At 37.2% G+C, this 19,933-nt stretch overlaps 2 protein-coding genes across 4 annotated transcripts in view; both read left to right on the forward strand.

The window, feature by feature from the left end:
• The first annotated feature begins 15 nt into the window (after positions 1-15).
• On the forward strand, positions 16-15,338 carry tbcela (tubulin folding cofactor E-like a). 2 transcript variants are annotated; one of them, XM_015008180.2, is made up of 11 exons: positions 16-646; positions 2,240-2,346; positions 2,462-2,526; positions 3,524-3,703; positions 5,098-5,237; positions 5,546-5,727; positions 5,986-6,242; positions 7,000-7,126; positions 7,239-7,355; positions 7,465-7,576; positions 7,946-15,338. In XM_015008180.2, exons 4-11 carry the CDS (start codon positions 3,556-3,558, stop codon positions 8,150-8,152), a joined length of 1,290 nt encoding a protein of 429 aa, XP_014863666.2. In that variant the 5' UTR covers positions 16-646; positions 2,240-2,346; positions 2,462-2,526; positions 3,524-3,555; the 3' UTR covers positions 8,153-15,338. The 2 variants fall into 2 exon arrangements, with proteins under 2 accessions (XP_014863666.2, XP_087867822.1); XM_088011696.1 differs by lacking the exons at positions 16-646; positions 2,240-2,346 and having other exon boundaries at positions 2,400-2,526.
• A 1,521-nt stretch (positions 15,339-16,859) lies between these two features.
• usp2a (ubiquitin specific peptidase 2a) overlaps positions 16,860-19,933 on the forward strand; it is a 42,453-nt gene continuing 39,379 nt past the window's right edge. Inside the window, exon 1 of one of the 2 annotated variants that reach the window (XM_088011697.1) lies at positions 16,860-17,079. The gene's annotated coding sequence lies outside the window, so the exon portion shown is untranslated. The remainder of the gene's footprint in view (positions 17,080-19,933) is intronic. The other variant, XM_015008177.2, reaches the window with a different exon arrangement.

Genomic DNA, 19,933 nt, shown 5'->3' on the forward strand with positions numbered 1-19,933 from the left:
TGGTCTGGACGATGACGGTCAATGGAGAGACCTGCTGAAACTGCTGTTCAGAGGTCACGCTGTCTAATCCATCCATATTTGCAGGTTTTCATCTGAAATTAATTCCATGTTTTCCTTCCAGGATGGGACCTGTCTGTCAGTGTTTAAGTCTGGGTTTTTAACCCAGTTTCTCCTAGACATTTTGTTGCACCTAATTGTTTTTTTTTTTTTTTCCTCCATTCCATTCAGCCTTTAAAGTCAGTTAAGTTGTTTCTCTGATTAAGCCACCAAATGAGTTTCTACTCTACTGCAACTAACTCTCTTTTCTGGATCATGTTATTTATTTATTTTTTTTTCTGTCTCTCTCTGCTCTGTTCTTTCAAATGGGACATTTTAATTTACAACACTAGTTCTTGCACACAAATATCTCTTTTCCTCAACGGTTTTTTCTTCTTTCTGTATTTTTCTTTAAAAACATCACATAAACCGGGCTCATAAAAGGAATCACTTTAACATTTGCCACTGAGCGTTATTAGATTATTGTGTGCAGAAAAAGAAACTGGGAAAGGGCTTTCGGCAACATGACGTCACTTCCTGTATGTAGGGGGAGACCAAATGACAGCTGGTTTGTTTTCATCAACAAGGGGGATCCAGTGTGGACATAAAGGTACGTACGCACCTACCATCGTATCACCGTCCTGGAGAACATTAACACCACATTTCTACGGTTTCCATCTGTTCTCCGTTTCGGGCTCCATCGAGCCGTTGCTCCTGCTGCTGGGGGTCAGACTGGTTATTTTCAGAGTAGACAGGACTCTGACCGTGAGATACAAGCAAGATGTAAAGCTTAGTAATCTGTCTATAGTAGTCATTCCCCTGTTTATGTTTTTACTGTAAACGGGAGCTGTTACCATTCAGATTAGGTTCGCCATCCTTCTGCTTTTAAACACCAGATTCCTTTAAGAAATCGGTGAATTTTAGACTCGATGGGGCCTTTTAATCCAATTTATGAAATGACAACATAAACATAACGCGTTGGTGCTTTCGGAAAATTATTTGCATGGGATCGGCATTATTTATTTTCAAAGAAACATTTCACATATGCTTAAGTCAGTAACTTTTTTGTTAGATTTATCCGTGTTTGCCAAGTGGATTTTTTGTGGTGCGTTCGAGTCGAACTCGATTGTCGGAATTTCCGATTTCCAAATTGGTGAATCGGGAAATGGATTTCGTATTGACGTCACACCCATCTGGAACTGTGCTTCATATGCCATTTCTCTTAATACTGTAAATATGTACAAGTCAGTGAATGAAATTTGCAAAATAAACAGTTTTTTGTGTTTCATTAAATGGTTGAGGGACACTGTGCTGTACCTTTTATTTGCATGTTTTTTCATTGCAATAAAATAAAAACAAGAAAAGAAAAAAACTTGGCTATACAGTGAAGGATTTGTAAAATTATCTATGCTGAATTTCCCATTCAAAAAATATACATTGAAATAAAATAATAAAAGAGAAAATCATATTGCTATTCTAAGGACAGTGCCAGAAGTGGTAAATTCCATTTGAAAACGTGTTGTTTTCACCACTGTTTCATACTTCAAAATAAATACAGAAGTCACAGAATATTAAATCTTTTGGTCATTTGTATCATAAGTTAGGCAAATTGATACAGGCCTTATCCAAAGGCCTAAATTGTTTCTGGTTTTCTGGTAAGACAGTAAAGAATAGAAACCCATGCAGCAACACGTGGAGAAGGGGCAATTCTGCATTACCCCTTTGTCCATACAGTCACATAAAACTCTGCCACTTTCTGTAAAATCTTATTAAAAATGCTTTAAATTGTAGGAACAACATGATGGAGTGTTTTTCTGGGGTTTCAGATTGTAGTTATTTAAAATGTTGTGTTACTTTGATACACAACTGGCCAAGAGTGGACTCTCCATTTTAGTGGATATAAATCTAAAGATAAGGAAACGTTTGTGCAGTGAAATATTAACTGTGGGTTAGAAAATCCAATAAAAATAAACTTTTATTAATGAATAAATGTCATTTATATTTATGAACTGCCTATCAGTGTTTTCTAAAAGTTATGGCAAATGTGAAATTTATGCTGACGTGAAAAAGTTTCTGAATAAAAGTGTCTCTATCAGCTTGCTCACAGCAGCTCTAATGGAGCACTGCTGTTTTGCACTAATGATCTTTATTGGTGAGCATGTCAATGAGCAGAGACTGATCCTCGACCTTGTTTGTTCTGCAGTGACATGCGGTGATCCTCCTCACTTATCTGGTCAGACAAGAGCGCCAACAAGGGGAGCAGCGTTTTCTTTCTGCAGACTTCTCCTCTCTCCTTCCATCCATTCTGGAGTAAGATGTTAACCACTTATTTAATTACTCGCAGCTTTGGTAGGACATCCAAGAGATGATCTGTGTAGATGATTATATCAGGTATAAATCACACTCATTCCGGTGTTTCTGACAGGTCGCCCGTACAGAAACAGCACCAGACAGCTGATTGCGGCCGCATCAAACCAGACGCTGGTTCAGGTATGGCGACTGAACCCCCACTGTTAGAAAACACTGTGATGTCACTTTAGGCAGCTGCATAAGACACTGTAATATGATCCTTTATATTTTTATTCAAGCAACAACTGATACATAATTTATGTTTCCCTCCAGCATATTCCACAGTGAGGCTCTGCCTGCCAAGCCTTATAAAACAGATGCTGGTCATTTTAATTATGGGAAGTCAAGTGATTATCTTGGTCCACGTGCTACGGTTTCTTTTTCTACATTTAAAGGGGAAGCCTTATGTATTTTTCTGGGCACATAGTTACATTTTCTAGCACCATCAATTACCTTCACTTGTAAAAATGCTTTATATAGCAAACAAGTTCAACAGACGCACAGTTCCACCAGCTGTTTGCTGTTGCTACTAGTCTGAAGGAACTGAGTGGGGAAGGCATAAGGGAGGGTGTTAAACTTTTTTTTATTTTTAAAGTATTGTTAGAGTCCTTTCAAGCAGAAAAGCAAGCATTAAGTATGGAGGTACAATGAGCATTGGCAGAAAAAAGCAGTGCTGTGCTCAAGACCGCTCTGGCTATCATCCATGTTATCCAATTAATTTGTTTACAGTTGCTCATATGTAATAAAAAAAATAGGCAATAGTTATTCTGAACCCATCCTTATCAGATTTAAAGGACAGAGTGTAAGAGCATGCTGTAAGCACTGCCACTACTCTGTGTTGTTTGTTTACAGAATGCATTGAGAAAAAATATCAACGAAAACAATTATAAAGCCTCAAACCATAATGATTCCACTGAAAAATAAATATATTTCCTAAATTTATTGCATGTTAAATAAAATTACTACAGCGCTCCCTTCTTATTTTTTTTCTTTTCCAAAACCAGTTCTTGAACTACTTAACTATGTCTACGTCTTATGAAGTCAAATCAACAGAAAATATTGCAAAGATCTAGAGGTCCCTAGCGGTGAGATAAGTTCTTGAAGGGTTGTGACATTTACCTGACATTCGTTTCCACAGCTGAAGAGGAGGCCGCTCAGCAGGAAAGCATCATGGAGCCTCCAGAAGACAGGGAAGGTCGTTCCTTTGTGGAGGTTATCAATGAGAAGTACAGCCCAGAAAACTTCCCGTACCGCAGAGGCCCTGGGATGGGAGTGGTGGTGGTTCCCACTGCAGGTCTCCAGGGTTCCCCCATGAAGGGTGAGATGGAGAGGTCACCTTTGCCTTGTTGGCAGCATACTTATTTTATTTCTGCTAAGAGAGGCGTTTTGTTATTTATTGGCACCAAGTTTTACCCTGTGATTAAAATAATCAAAGGATGTGTTCATTCTTGCACAATGACTGTATGATGAATGAATATTTTCTTATGTTTTCATTTTATTTTCATTTATTTTTTATGAATTTTTTTATTTTATTGTATTATTTCTGTCTCAAACCAATAACATTGTTTCTATGATGCCTCACCTTGTTTTGGTTTTGAATTGTTTCAGTTTTTACATTTCCTGAAACCACTGGCAGGAAATGCCAAACATTTTTTCCCCACTAATTCTAACCACATTCGCACAGATGCCCTGATAAAATGTTCTGTCACATCTATGTATGACATGTTAATATGAAGTATTATGGTGGCTTTTTTTTTTTAAAGTAATAAGAACTACACACTTGAGGGAGCAATGTGACATTTAGCATATTTAACCAAGAACACTTCACTTTAAAAATGGCTGCAGTTAAAAGTAATAACCTAATCAAAGTCTGAATCACAGGGTGTTCCGTGGTGTAGCTGGCAGAGCATCTTTCCTCCTTCTCTTTCTGTCCATTTCTTGTCACTAAACGCCACTAGTGCTAAACGTACATAAGTACGTTGTTAAATATCATTTATTTGCTGCTGTCGCCCTAACATCTGACTGCTTAAACTGCACAGAAACGACCGCCTTACAAATCAAAACTACCATGATTGACTTTATGAATGATTTAATTTGAAGGGTGAGATTAAATAAATGTACTCTGTATCTAACAAATTGTCATGAAGTAAAGATATTTATTTAAAAATTGTGCATAATTAGAAGAAAAATTCTTAATAAATTATTTTTGATGCGTGCATCTGAAGTTTTAATAATATGTTCACACATATAAATATCAACTTTGAGACTTTTTAAATTGTATTTAATTGTGGCTGATGTCCACATTGTTCATATTTTAAGTTTCTGCTTGTTTGGATTTGAGCTCAAAATGCCACGAGCAGAAACGTCCTGCAGGAGTTTAGATTTGTCAGCAGTATCTTCATGTCATTCACAATGGATCACCTGCAGCCACAAATTCTGTTTTCCTTCTCTCTTACTGCAAGGAGAGAAAAACCGATCATTTAAAAATCAAAGCTATTTTATGCAACTTAAATATAAGGCCTGCATTTTTTTTTCACAAACAGACATATGTAGAAAAACTATTCTTTCCCCTCTATAGTTGTACAGTCCAGTTCTGCATCCTGAACTACTCCTGTAACTTCTAAGTGAAGTGTTCACTCTGAACTTCCAGACCTAGTTGTGTTCACAGCCCTTAAAAAAAACTTTAAAATGTCCCTCTGTCCCTCACACTAGACCGTCTGAACTTGCCCAGTGTGCTGGTGCTGAACGGTTGTGGGATCAGCAAAGCAGGAGACCAGGCTGAGATCGCTGCCTTCTGTGCTCATGTCATTGAGCTGGATCTATCGCACAACAATCTTCAAGACTGGCAAGAAGTAACTTTGAAATCTATCAGTCCTTTCTGACTGTAGATAGTGTTAATAATATCAAATTAGGTTAAGCAATGACTATTTATAGTTGTTGTTTTTATTGTGTTGAAACAAATGTTTAAAAAAAAAAAACAGAAAACTTTTGAGTAGTAGGATTTGGACTTTTCCTCACAGTCTTTCCGGTGTTAAATCTGAAAACAAAGTTAGATGTATGCAGGTTCTCAACCCCTCAGTGTGACATATTTTCAGATTCCCAGTTTTTAAAGCTTTCTTTGTGTGTATCAGATTAAAAATACTGATCCTATTTTTTTCAGATCAGTAAAATTGTATCAAGCATCCCCAATCTGGAGTTCCTCAACCTGAGCTCCAACCCGCTGGCAGGAACCACTCTTGAGCCGCAGTGTGCTGAAGCCTTTTCACGAGTGCGACGCCTTGTTCTCAACAACACTCAGATATCCTGGGATACAGTGATGCTGCTGACCCAGAACATCCCTGAGTAAGAAGAGCTACACTAAATCCCTGCTTTTAAAGGAGTGATGTTACGTATTTGGCTGCCTCTTAATTGGTTGGTTGTTTTATCATTTATTATTTATTCCTGTAAATTTAAGTGTACATCCAAAACAACAGATGAATAGTTTCACCAGAAACTAGGTGTGCGCACTCTTCTGAGATCCATTGTATGTCTCTCCCTGTTTTTCCCTTCAGTGTGTATTTTCCTCAGCCACGGCTGGATTCTCCCTTTGTTCTTCTGCAGGCTAGAGGAACTGTTCCTGTGCCTTAACGAGTACAGTAATGTGAGTGCCTCCAGCGTGGCCTGTCCCACCCTGCGCCTCCTTCACATCACAGACAACAGCCTCCACGACTGGGCCGAAGTGGGCAAGTTTGGCTCCATGTTTCCCAGCCTGGACACTCTGATCATGGCCAACAACAACTTGGCCTCCATTCAGGACAACAAGGATATCCTGGCACGACTCTTCCCCAACCTGCGCAGGATCAACCTAAACAACTCAGGTCAGTGGGTCGCAGCGTGGGCTTGTTTTGATTCGCTGTTAGACTCTTTGAATTAGTCTCTTATGATAGATCTATCTTGAGGATTAATGTTGCTTTAGCTGAGTGGTTTCATTTTGTATTGTAGAGATTTAAAATTAGGATTCAGTATCATGGCAGCAGATAATTTTAGCACAACAAGCATGGGTCTTTTTATTATAAAAACTTTGTTCTAAGAGTCCTCTCCACACAGCCTTTAATCTCAAGCAGTGTGTCTATTTACAGGAGCAGAGTGAAAGCTGTTTTCAGAGGGAGAAGGACAAAATCAACATCAGAGAAATGTTCAAATTATTTATTTCCATTCATGTATCAGACTGCAATTGTCTGTCTGAAGTGTTTGCCACCTGAAAGCCATCCTTCATCAGAGTTATTCTTTAAATGACAAATGTATTTGTTGTAAAGATTATTTGGAAAGTGTATTCAGCAGCATTTGGAGCAGTTTTCTTGCACAAGCATAATGTGCGGGCAGGCAGGCAGTACTGTATTAATATACCGTAATTTCCTTTTATAATATTTTGTTAAATTTTTTTTTCAAATTGATCTTAAAAGGACTTGTTCTAACTTGAGTATAAACGTCTCCCTCACAGCAATTCTGCCGGAAACAAAAGCCGCTGCATTGAACTGCTTCAACACCTGAAAACCCTTTATAGGTTTTCTGTAAAAACGTCATGTCCGTTCAGTTGAAAGTCGTCGCTCAACTTCTTGGTGCATGTGTTGTCAGGTCTCAACCGATGGGAAGACATTGAGAAGCTGAACTTCTTTCCAAAGTTAGAGGAGGTGCGACTGCAGGGCATTCCCTTACTGCAGCCTTACACCAAGGCAGAGCGCCGCAACCTCATGATAGCACAGTGAGTCTCATCCGTCACGAATAAAACCATTTGAGACTATTTTTGTCTCCTATTTTGAGACTCATGTCATTCCTAGTGCATAACTTGCTCATGTTTACATGGCTCTCCTCAGGCTTCCCTCAGTGTCCCATCTAAATGGTAGTGTTGTGACTGACAGCGAGCGAGAGGATGCAGAGAGGTTCTTCATCCGTCACTACCTAGACTGCCCCGAGAAGGAGCTACCGTTCAGGTAAACTGCACAACCTGTTTGTCTTTTATCATAGCTTCAAAAGTGAAGTGTGTTTTGTGTTTGTTTGTGGAGTAACAAAAAAAAAGAAACATGCTCTTTCCGTGCGCAGATACCATTCCCTGATAACCAAATACGGCAAGCTGGAGCCACTCGCTGAGATCGACCTCAGACCTCGCTGCCGGGCTCAGGTTGAAGTTCACTGTGAGGAGAAAGTAGAACAGGTTAGTTTGGTAATGATTTAATACCAAAAATACTGTCATAACGAAGTACTTTGGGACAAGTTTCCCTCTAAACAGAGAGCAAGCACTGAAATAATCTTGTAGCCATTTAAGGCTAGCCAGTCCTTGTCTTTATTAGGACCAGAAATGTATGTTTCTGAGCCCAAAAATGACTGTTACCATCAAATACTTTTTTTTTTAGTTCATAGCGTCCATCAAATTGAGCTAAACAAAAATGTTAAGCCAGTCTTGGTCAGCCCATTTCATGTTGTTTAGTTGGAAGGTCATATAACTGCATATTGATTGAAAATTTGCGCAGGGGTTTATGATGAAACAATGGTGCAACTCTGGTTCCATTTGGCTTTGTTTCAGCTGTGCATCCGTTTGGACCAAACCGTTGCCGAGCTGAAAAAGCAGCTGACGACTGTGGTCCAGCTCTCCACCAACAGTATGAGGCTTTACTACATCGACAAGGACAGCGCCTTTGGGCCAGAGGAATTGAAGTACAACAACCGGGCTCTCCACTCCTACAGCATCCAGGACGGTGATGAAATACTGGTAGTGCCCAAGACCAAGTAGAAGCCTTTTGTTTAGAAGCTTGATAAGAAAGATTTAGATGTCTAGGACTATGTTGATTGCTTAATTGTTATTGCTTGGAAACACTTCTGAAACAGCAAAGGTGGCGTGTCTTGTTGAATGGAGAGAGGCAGTAAAAGGATGAACGCCATCTTGGAGACTGGAAAAAGAAACTACGGTGGGCCGCCGGTTGGCCCTCGCTGAAAGTCCGGAGATGATATATTTCAGCTTTATTTAAAGAGAAACTCACGTGAGTTGAAAGATTTTTCATGCTAAAGGCTAAGAGAGCAACATGGATTCTGCTTGCAGCGTTAGCAGACAGGAGGGCACTGCAGCAAATCTCAGCTGCTTATTTATTACACGGCATCCACCAAAGCACCTTCACGGACAAATGCCCAGCACTGCTCGCTTGCCCACCTGTTCAACAGCTACCCTGGTTTTGGCATAACAAGAACCTGTTGCCATGTGGAGACGGACGGCTGCTCTCAGGTGCACTTTGGCCTTCGATACTACAGAAAATCTGCCTAAATTAAAATGTCAAACGCAGGATGGGGGATAAAACTGGGTCCAATTCTGATGGAGGATATTATAGTCATGTTTTTACAGTCCTTATGAAAGTACAAGAAATATTAAACTGACCACCCCACCAGTATTGTGTAGCTTACATAGACTGATGGTCCACGATTGGTGCTTTTATGAAACAATAATCGCAGTTACAGTCTAGTTTCCAACCAGAAATTGATATAAGCTAAGTGTAAAATGTGTTTCCTGTTGGCAAACAATAAGAAAGTTGATAGGAAATGAATAGAAAGAGCTTAATTATACCAGTTTATCACAACAAATCCTCAGCTGCCAATATTATGTAAAATCACATTACACTGAGATGTGATATTTGATATCACAAACCTCTTCTTTAGTGTATTCACTCACACAACCACAGGTGTTTAATGTTGTATGCTGCCCCCTGCAGGCCTCTTTGTGAGGCAAAACGTGATGCATAAACACAACTTGAATGACAATCTTTGTGATCAGCCTTTATGATTAGACAAGTGTGTTTGATTTAACAGTTCTCGTTTAGTTTTGTATGTTTAATAATTCAAAAAGGGGATTCTATTCGGCAGATTCATTTATCTCTCTACAAACAGTAGAGGCCGAGAGATGTTGGTATGTCTGATCAGTATCATCATCTTTTAAACGTACATTTCAATTTTTATTGCATAAGCCTGCAACACATTCCAAATTAGACATTTCAAGTATTTCAGAGTGGAGATGTTCTGTCATCTGAAAATCAACCAGTTTTCTTTAAACATGTCTTAGAAAGCACAACAGTAAGAAGTTTTCATCCTCTTCAGACATTTGGTTTTAAATTTCTCCACAGATTCTCCTTTTTACATCAGATCATAATCATATTTGGGACAGTCTCTTTTCTTCCTCTGCCTTTGTAAGGTATGGAGAGTAATATTTTAAACTGCCTTTTTGAGAAACGTGTGAACCTCCTAGGGGAAGACCCACATGCTGTTCTGAAATCTCTGCTGTGCTTTTGTGCTTCAATGCAGATATTATAGAGGTGGAAATGAGGGCTAGGTAAAAAATTAAAATAATAATAAAAAATAATCCTAGCCTTTGGATGGGATGTTGACACTCCTGTTCATATTCCGTCTGTGTACAGAAATGAGCAGTTTAAGCCTGTGCACTAGCACCATAGTCATTTCATGATATTCTGGACTGTTAAGGGAGAAATATGCAAATTCCATTTGTATTAAAGGAATATTGATTTAGTGCCTTGTTAATAATTCACACTTTTGCATAGTTTGCCAATTTGCAGTTAGGGGATTTTGTGTGACAGACCAAACCAAAGTAGTAGACTGGGGCGGAAGATTTATTTTACTTAATAAAAAAATTGTTACACCTGTCATCCAAAATTCTTCTTCAGTTCTGAACCAAAGTGGGAATTATTGCATGAACAGTCACTCTCAAAGATGATCTGAACAGGTCACCTAACAATGCAACCCATATGTGTTTATTCACATCTCAAGTTGTGAATGGTTGCAAAAACTGCCCAAAGCGACAGGACAAGGCTGCACTGTAGGTGTTAGAAAGATGGAACCTGACACCACCACCTCTGTAGCCTGCAATCTAGGGTAAACATAGAAAACCAGAAAAGTTAGCCTGTCACAGGAGCAGCTTTTACACCAAATCATATCTACAAAAATCAGACATCTTCACATATTTTAAATCCCATTTGTTCTTTCACTTTACACAATGCCATTCATAGATTGTCTTTAAATGTGTTGCAGGCTTGAAATGCATAATAAATGACACTGAATGCAAAATATTACAAATCTCAGCAGAGTACAGTGTCTTCATTGAAGGTTTGCACTTTTTTATTTTTTTATCTTCTTTACATTTTTGAAATGCTGTATAAGCAGTGCATAAGCAGATGCTGATATTAGTTGTGGCATTTAAACACACTTTTGACCTGCCCTGGGGACATTTATGTATTTTACCTTTCCATCCATCCTGCACAAAAACACTTTCACCAAACACTGAATAATATCTTAGAATCAATATTATTACTGTGATTAAAGTTATTACAATGTGGTATATATATATACAATAGTTATTGATTTTATGAGAACGTATCCTTCTTGTAAACAAGAAGCATTGACCTTAAGAGTTTGATGCTAATGATTTTCCTTTAACAAGCTACTTAGCAGAGTCCCAAAACATTGTGACAGCTATGGACAGCTATGTTAATGCTATGTTACTGTTCAAGAAATCAGCTCAACATTTTGTTGAGCTTCAAAATGAAATATCCCTTCCTAGTTGCTCCTGGGAGACAAATCTCTAGCTGCGGTCTATTAACAAAAAGATCCAACTCTCTTTTGAGGGAATCTGAATTACATTTTAACACCTTAAGTTCAAAATCTTTCAACTGATCAAGCTTGTGTAATATACTACATTATACATCGGTTCTTTAGCACAAAGTTAGAAATTATTTTAATTCTCCATTCTATTTGTAAAAGCAAAAAGGGAAATTTTAAAAGATTTTTTTCTCCATCAGATACACATAAGATTGAGACAATAATAAAACTGCAGTTTTTTTTTTACCCAGAATGAACTTGAATTAAATTATTTAACATTAATAAATTCTTTAAGAAACTGTTTTAAATGTTAAAGTCTAATTTGCCTTGACATTGAAATTCTTAGTTCTCTAAGCCAATGGTTAACTGTATTTTCCTTTCCACTTCAAAACTAGAGAAAACTTGATATTTGAGTAAATTAGGAATCTCCATTTTAGAGCTGATGCTCGAAAGTTTTTTCCCTTATCTAGAGTGTTTGTTCTCCAAATCTACAACTATACTTGAATAAGTGTTAATGGAGAAAAAAAAAACAAGTTGGACCCTTTCCTCCATATTTGATCACAGCAGTTTTGAAATCAATGTTAGTTTAGCATGAATTGCAGCCATAGCAAACAGAACAAAGAGGCAGTAATGTAGTGCAAGCACCAACCATCAGGTTTCAGATACTACTACCTGAATGTGTCTTAATCAGTGTGAGCTTGTTTGGAATAAGAGAATGTTGCATTAATTTGCAGCGAGGGATGATATAATGATATGCATGATATCTATTTATTGATTGTGTGTTCACAAAGAAAGTTTTCACACCTGCCTAGATCCATCGAGTAATGCACTTCATGACACTGTGTCTTAATTTAAGAGAGAGTGGATGATTTCAAGCCTTTATGTAGAGATTTATCATTTCTTGAAATTCTGGTGTAATGTTTCTTCTGTTGTGAGCTGAAATTTAGCCTTTTACAGCCCCTTAAAGTACCATACAGATTTTTTGTAATTAAAAAAAGATTTAAGTTATGTTTGATTGACATAAGACGTTGGCATTAAAGTTTTTTATATTTAAAATCCACAAGTAAAAGGCTTAAAAACAACACAACTCCCACGCACATAGGTCCTTAATTGCAAAGTTTTACCTTTATTATTTTCTGAAGTTCCTCTTTACCTGTCTGTTTAGCTGTTTTGTGCTGCAGGTTTTGCGTTTGTCAGAGTTAAGGCGCCATCAACATCAAGCATCAGCTTCCAGAGAATCAAACTGAGAGGTTTTCATTTCAAGAACCATTTTTTATTAATTATTCAACAGTTCAACATGGAGACATCCACCACACAAACCAAAACCACACCAGCAGTATCTTCAGTAGATCAGAATGCACTTAAACATTATTGTTGATATCTTTACTTTTTATTCAAGATAAGTATAATTTTCTTGTTTTTTGCACATTGATGTAAGTTAAAACATTGTAAAAAAAAATTGTTCAATATTTGAAAAAAAAATGTCTTATTTGCCTTTTTTTTTGCCAAGAATAACATGAGGTGATTAAACCACATGTATTTCTACACACTGGAGATTGTTAGCTTAGCTTAGCAAAGAAAAAAAAAGAGTGGAGAAATGAGGCAAATAGGAAAGAATACACCTGTATGTTTTCTGATTCTGTTAAAGCCTGATCTTAGTACACAGTTATATATAAGTAGGCTATTGTTTCTAACTTCTATGTTCCCCTTTTGGAGGATTTTGTGCAAAGCGAAGCTAGTTAGGCGCCTCTGCTTCTTTACATTAATATGAAGACCTAATTGTGGTGTTAAATCTCAGATTTTTACCCATCTAGTTGAAACCAACATAATATCCTAAAAACAGTCATATCTTAAAATATTATGTGGTAAAGGAAATTCACAATGAGTGTTAGAAAAAATGCTAATAAAGCCTATGGAGAGCACAAAATGGTGGTAATGTCATTTAAGTAGTCGGGTACCAACCCACTAATGTTGGCTTCTATTTAGTTCTGGAAGTAAGAAATCTCAAATTTAGAGTCTGAAAGATCAGCTAGATGTGCCTTAACAACCCTGACCTCGAAATCCAATATGGCTGCCACATATGAAGTCATAGCTTCAGTAAAATTGTTGATTTAAACAGTTTATTATTGACATTCCTGTTAGTTTTTTGTTCTCTTAGCAAAACTAGCAAATCACTTTCTTTTTTTTTTACTTGCACAATAAATCCTTCCAGGATTTTAGGATCTGCCTGACGCACGAGTGCAGGAGCTTTCTTTAAACCAGTTGATGTCTAGAGTCAAAGGAATACCGTCCAGCATGTTTTAGATGTTTCCATCACACACCTGAATCAATTGAATGATTCATTAGCAGAACTCCTTCAAAACTCAACAACACTCTGAGAAGCTAATTGTCGGTGCAGAAATTCATCTAAAAAATGCAAGACACTCTCCCTTGAGTACTGGAGTTGGACATTCCTGGTTTAAGGCTTCACTGTTCTGGTAAATTGATGTTTTCTGCTAACACGCGTTCAGTATGCGCATTCAAGAGTTCTGCAAAATTTGGAAGATCAAACTGTCCAAATTATATAAAAATAATTTATTAAATCAATATTTGTGCATCTCAGAGTCTAAATCATGTATGGATTTAGATCCATGATTTAATTTTACAAATTTCATTTGTAAAAGTATTTATTACAAATTAAATAAATAATTTCATTTGTAAAAATGTTACTTAAATCAAATGCACAGCACTTTTTATTTAAAAATCTCACCACTCCCATCTGCCGATGCTGCATGGGAGTACAGTTGTAATGAAGAAAGTTGGGGTCTTTCTGTATTAAGTCTCTATGCATTCGTGGGTTAACTCCTGATTCCATCTTCCTCCCGGTCTAAAAACATTCATGTTAGGTTAATTGGTTTTTCCAAAATGCCCTGAGGAGGGAGTGTATGTTTGCATGGTTGCCTGTCCTGTTTTTCTCCTCGTTGCCCTCATGACCTGTCCAAGGAGTACCTTGTGTCATATCTAATAACAACCGGAGTTAGGCACAAACCGCCCACAACCCTGTAAAAATAAGTTGGTATAGACTGATAAATGCCTTGCAGAACACCATGACTACTTTGGAAAATAGACCCCAACATTCATGGCTAACCTGCCAAGCAGGTTCACTTCAGGACACTTTATTTGAACAATAGAACTACTATTTTCACTTATTGATTGACCTTTGTTTTGAAGTTCCAAAAATGATTTAATTAAATTATGAAGTAAAATAATTATAGATTGATCAATTATGTGTTTATTAATTATGTGTAACTGTTAATTAGTACATAACAAAATATGCATAGCAATATTTTATTTAGAAGAAATTGTTTTTATTAACTAGTAAACTATTCATTTCATAACCTAGTTGCAGTATATTACTAATGTATAAGTTGTCAGCTTTCCTCACCTGGCTCAGTGGGTGGGATTACTAGTGCTATAACTTAAAGTGATTGGGCTGAATTCAACTTGGTGAGCAGGTGAACCAATCAGATATTAGTCTGTTTGATGGGCCCCGCAGAAAACCTAAAGTATTTCAAAATGTTTTCCAGCACAAGAACTATAAAAAAAAGATCAAACTACAGAAAGAATTATTTAAGAAATTCAACTCATAATAAAATTTAATTTCATTTGATTATCATATTTAACTATTTAATAATGTAATAACTATTGTATAGTTAATAAATTAACAATGACATAAATGTGGATAAGATTCACAGTAATTGTGCAGGTACTGGGCAGACAGAAGAGGTAAAACATGCAGCTAAATTCCCAAGGTCAATTGAACATTGGACAGCTTCATCAAGGACTTCGATGTGTGAACTGCCCACTCTATGGCACACAGTGGGTATATTAAATGTATTTGTCTGCAATTGAAAAAAATACAAAATTTAATTGACATAATTTTTAATTTATTTGATTGTGATCAATTTGGACTTCCATAGGTGTTTTCAGATTTTCAATCTATACTGTTAAACACCTTGCAGCTTTTGATGGTACATTATGTCACTAATTGATTTACTAAATCAGTACTTCTGTGGATTCATTAACAAGCACACTTTATAATATGTATGTTTTGCTTATATTTCCCTACATTCATAGAATTATGTTGAATCAAATGAGATATTTCTGTAGTACACACCAATATTTAAGTTAATCAGTTCACACAGTCTCATTTGTAGCAATTAAATCATGATTTTGCTTTCCAAGAAACCATAAAAAGTCTTTTTGGTTTTTAAAGATCAGAGTGAGTCATCTTTCTTGGGATGAAAGATGCGTCACTGAATGTTAATAAATGGCCGTCTCCCTCCTCTCTTGTCTGACGCTGTTTCATTCACAGTAGCAGTTTTGGACCCGGGCCCACTGTTTGGAAGATGTTCAGTATTATAGCACAGCAGAGGGAGTGCAAAGCTCAGCATCCATTACTCATTCGCTTTGATGCAGAGAGCCAGTCACTTCTTGCTTTAATGCTGCAGCTAAGGAAATAAACTGATTAGGTATAGCATTGTAACTATACTGACAGATCACTGATGATCTCTTTATCGTGACATGGTTATTATTGGACATGGTATATCAGGCAGCAAGCCAGTATTTTACCTTTGAAGGACAAGAACAGGAAAATGAGCAAATGAGGTTTTGAGATAGTTTGATAAGAGCCAAGTTAGGTTGGCGACATGACCTTTCTTACCTGGAAATAGAAAGGCACTGGGATGTACCATGAGAGGAAGGCAATGCTTTGGTCAGTATTCTTCTAGAAAACTTTAGGATTCTGTTGTTCATGTGGATGTTACTTTGATATATCCTAAGCATTGTTGCACCTTTTTATGGAAAAGCTATTCTCTGATGTTGGTGGTGCATCCTGCCATCAAATAGAAAATGGTTTAGGGATTGTTTCAGGAGCACAACAAAACTTTGAGGTGTTGACTTGGTCTTTAAATTCCCCATATTTCAGTCTAATCAAGAGTTAGATATCCATTTCTCAGGCAGCCCACATCATTTGGAGAATCAAATTTAGTCAAAAATATTAAAATCACATATCTTTGACATGACCCTAGTTACAGAAAAGCCCACATATTTCAGACAGTGTTTTGTTTTTGATAAAATATTGGTTTTAAACAATTTACTACTATATTCATCTTTATGGTATATGACATAATATTCTAACTTTTTGGGAATGAATTGTCAGAAATAAATTTCAGCTTTTTAAAATTGATTTAGTATAGCAATTTTGCATAGCTATATGATTCAGTATATAAATTATTATAAAACAACTTTGAGAAATATCTTCTTTTTTTAAACCTGGCTGAATGATTTTTTTTTAGCAACAATGAACTACATTTATAGGCAATGTGAGAATTTTATTTTAAAAATAAATGTAATCATTAAACTGTCAATTTACCCCCTTTTATTTTTAAATATTAGCTTAAAGTTACATATATTTAAATATTTATATTTTTGTTTTAAAACGGGCGATTCTCCTTTTTTTCTTCTTCTTCTTCTGATTATTATCATCATTATTATTATTATTATTATTATTATTATTATTATTATTATTATTATTATTATTATTATTATTATTATTGTTTCCATTAAAAAGCTCCAATAAAAAAAATAACACAGAAGGAGGAACGGGATAGATCTCCCCCGCGACCGAACGTCGCATATTTTCAATGAAAGGATTCTCTGATGTTTACGTTAGTCGCTATGGTGACGGTGTAGGAGGCGGTTCACATCTATGGCCAGTGACGTGCTGATTCTGCTTTGAACCAATCACAGCTTCGCTCCGTGGCCATGCTGACGTCACCGTTAAAGCGAAATGGGCCGTTACTCGGTTGCTGAAACTCTACAACTGCAGCGAACAGGCGATATGGCTAAACACTAACGGTCGCCTCGTTAAAGCCTTTGGCAGATTTCTCGTCGGTTTAACATTATCGTTTTACTACAATTAAACCCTGGACCCTGTGGTCTGATAGAAGCACCGACCAGATAAAGGGGGACTCTGTTGGGGGCGTTTCGCTGCCCGTTTGGATCGGGATGATCTCCAACTGCGGGGTGAGTGAATGCAGTTCCCTTCTACCTCCATAACCCTGATAGGTGCTGTTTCTTCGTATTCTTGACACTTAGCTACTTAGCTTAGTCCCAGTACTGGGTCAGAATTTATAAGTCAAAACAACATAAAATTTGAGTGGAACATAATGTTTGATTGGATTGCATGTTTTTTCTTCTTCTTTTTTTTAATTCCTAAACGAAGCTTGCTGTGGAGGACAGCGGTTGGAAAAACTCGAGAAAGTTCGATTTATTCCTGCTTATTTTTTTCCATCTGCACTTATTATATGTAGAGTAAAATGTATCCTTGTGATTTTATTGGTCATATCTATGCGGCTAAAGTATGAACAGTGTGTCCCGCAGCAGTGCCTCAGTTCGCTGTCACAGCACAGTTTGGCGCTGTGTCTATGCAGCTGTCCTAAATGCGTTTCCATGAGTTACCACTGAGGCGTATTCGGCCTGCTTACACAGCCGTAAAGTGTATACTAGTTAGTTTATAAGTGGTTTATTAACTTGACTGCATCTCCCAGCGGCAGGTTAGAGGAACGTTGGGTTTACGGTTGCCTCTATGTCCTTTCTCGTACCCTCTCTCGCACTGCATTCCTGCGAGCCTGCCCGCTTCCATCACCAGGCAACGCTGCTGATTAGTGATGTGGCGCCCGAAGCCGAGCCGGCTCCTTGTGCCCACTCATAATGAATGAGTGATTCATTCACATGAACAATGGAAGTATAATTATTGGCATTATCAATATTATTATTATTATTATTATTATTATTATTATTATTATTATTATTATTATTATAGCATAATAGCAGTACATGTCAAAATATGCATAAGCAGTAAGTAACCATGTAATTCGCACCTGTGTATTGGAACCAAATTACAATAAATGTAATGTAATCTCAAAGCCCTTTACAAGACAACTTCAATCCATGGCATAATACAATATAATTTCAGTTCTAAAATAGTTCAAGTCTTCCCCATAGAATCCAATTATATAGTAACTTCCATATCAGATATGTTCAATTTGTTTCTAATTTTAATACTGTGCCATCAAAGTCAATTGATTATCTAATGGCAGTTGGTAAACATTTGTCTAAGGAAGCCCAGATAATTTAATCTTGTTGACTTGGCATCAGTCTTTCATCCTGAGCAAGCATGTGGCAACAGTGGAGAAAACAACTCAATTTGTATAGAAAGAAACATCCATCAGAAACAATCTCATTGTTTACAGCTATCTGCCACTTTCTAAAATTTCATTTATATTAATCAAGGAGTATAATCAGAAACAGAGATACTTTAAAAATTCCCACAGGGAAAATTTACAGCAGGCACCTGATTAAAATTTAAGAAAATAAGGCAGTAAAAAAAAGACAGAAAATTTGATTAAATAATTCAAAAAATTATGTTAATCAGTGTTATACGGGGTAACGCTCATACAAAATTAAATCTCAAAACTTTTCCGAATTAGAATTGTGTAGCAGAAAGAGCCGGATCTTACTGGTGAGCTGAGCCAAATGAATCGGATCCGGGAATGGAGACGGAATTGCTAACACTACTGACTGGTTTTCTTATTAAGGTGCGGAATAACGTTATCGCCTGTGGTCTCCATCAGGCATTCCACCTCTGCTCGCATGTAATCAGTCTATTTGGTACACTGCTGACATCACGGCACTCGGAGTACCGCCTTGAGTGCTCCGGTACCATCACAGACCCGTCTCCTCTCGGTGTCATGTAACGCTATACGCCGGTTCAGAGCCACTTCGGCACAGAGCTCCGACTGTCTTTTTCCATTGTCGTACGTCAGCTATGTCCTCTGGCCAGAGAATACTCGTTTTTATTTGGACCCTGGTGTCGCAGTCCAGGAATGCGTTTCCGGACACACGGAGCCTTCCAAGAGTACCACATCCGTCACCAACACAAAGTTCTGTAAATTATATTTTAATATGTTTCACCAACTCAAAAACAAAACAAAATTCTGAAGACTAAATTGTACATCGTAATTGTATTCCATTACGTGACCATTAGTGAAGAAACAGCATTATAAACACCAAAGAACCAAGCAGACAGGCCAGGGAGAAAGTTGAGGAGAAGAACAGTAATATCCAAAGCTCTCTGCATCTTTTATAAGATTGTTCAATGTATTTTTTGAAAATGGAAAGAGTATGTCGCCAGGTCAGACGCCTCAACACATAAGCTTCCACCTAAACTGACAGGCAATGAGAGAAGTAATTAGAGAAACAGCAGGTCACAGATCCACAGCTCAGATTGGAGAATCTGTTGACAGAATGCAGATCCACAAGACATTTGAATGTTGTTACAAGCCTTTGTAAGGGACACTACCAGCATCCAGCTCTGATCAGATGAGCCCTGAGTTTAATATTATTTTGGCCTAGAGCATTATGTGAAGGGAAAACATCACCCTGAACACACCCTGAATTCGAACAGTGAAATGTGGTGGTGGCTGCATCATGCTTTGAAGATGGTTTTTGTTAGTAGGGACAGATGCGCTGGTCAGAAGTGACAGAAAACATGGAAAGATAACAATAAACCACGTAGCCAGAGCTACATAAAATGGTTTGCATCAACGCATATTCATGTGTCTGAATGGCCTAGTAAAAGCCCAGTCCTAAATCTAAGTAGAATTGCAATGGATTGCAATCCCAAAGCAGTATGTCCTCCCATTACTCAAATCTAAAAACTCATCAAAATATATTTGAAGCTTGTCGTAAAATTTCCAACATATTTTCAGATGACATTGTCTATATCTGGTATAATGAAAGCATGTCACCATATCTCTAGATTTAATATTTTTGAACTTAAAAATTGCCATCTGTCATTTCCAATAATAATAATGCC

Source organism: Poecilia mexicana, unplaced genomic scaffold (genome assembly GCF_051168715.1).
Source record: "Poecilia mexicana isolate PSO_F unplaced genomic scaffold, ASM5116871v1 scaffold_13, whole genome shotgun sequence".
Taxonomy (NCBI): Eukaryota; Metazoa; Chordata; class Actinopteri; order Cyprinodontiformes; family Poeciliidae; genus Poecilia; species Poecilia mexicana.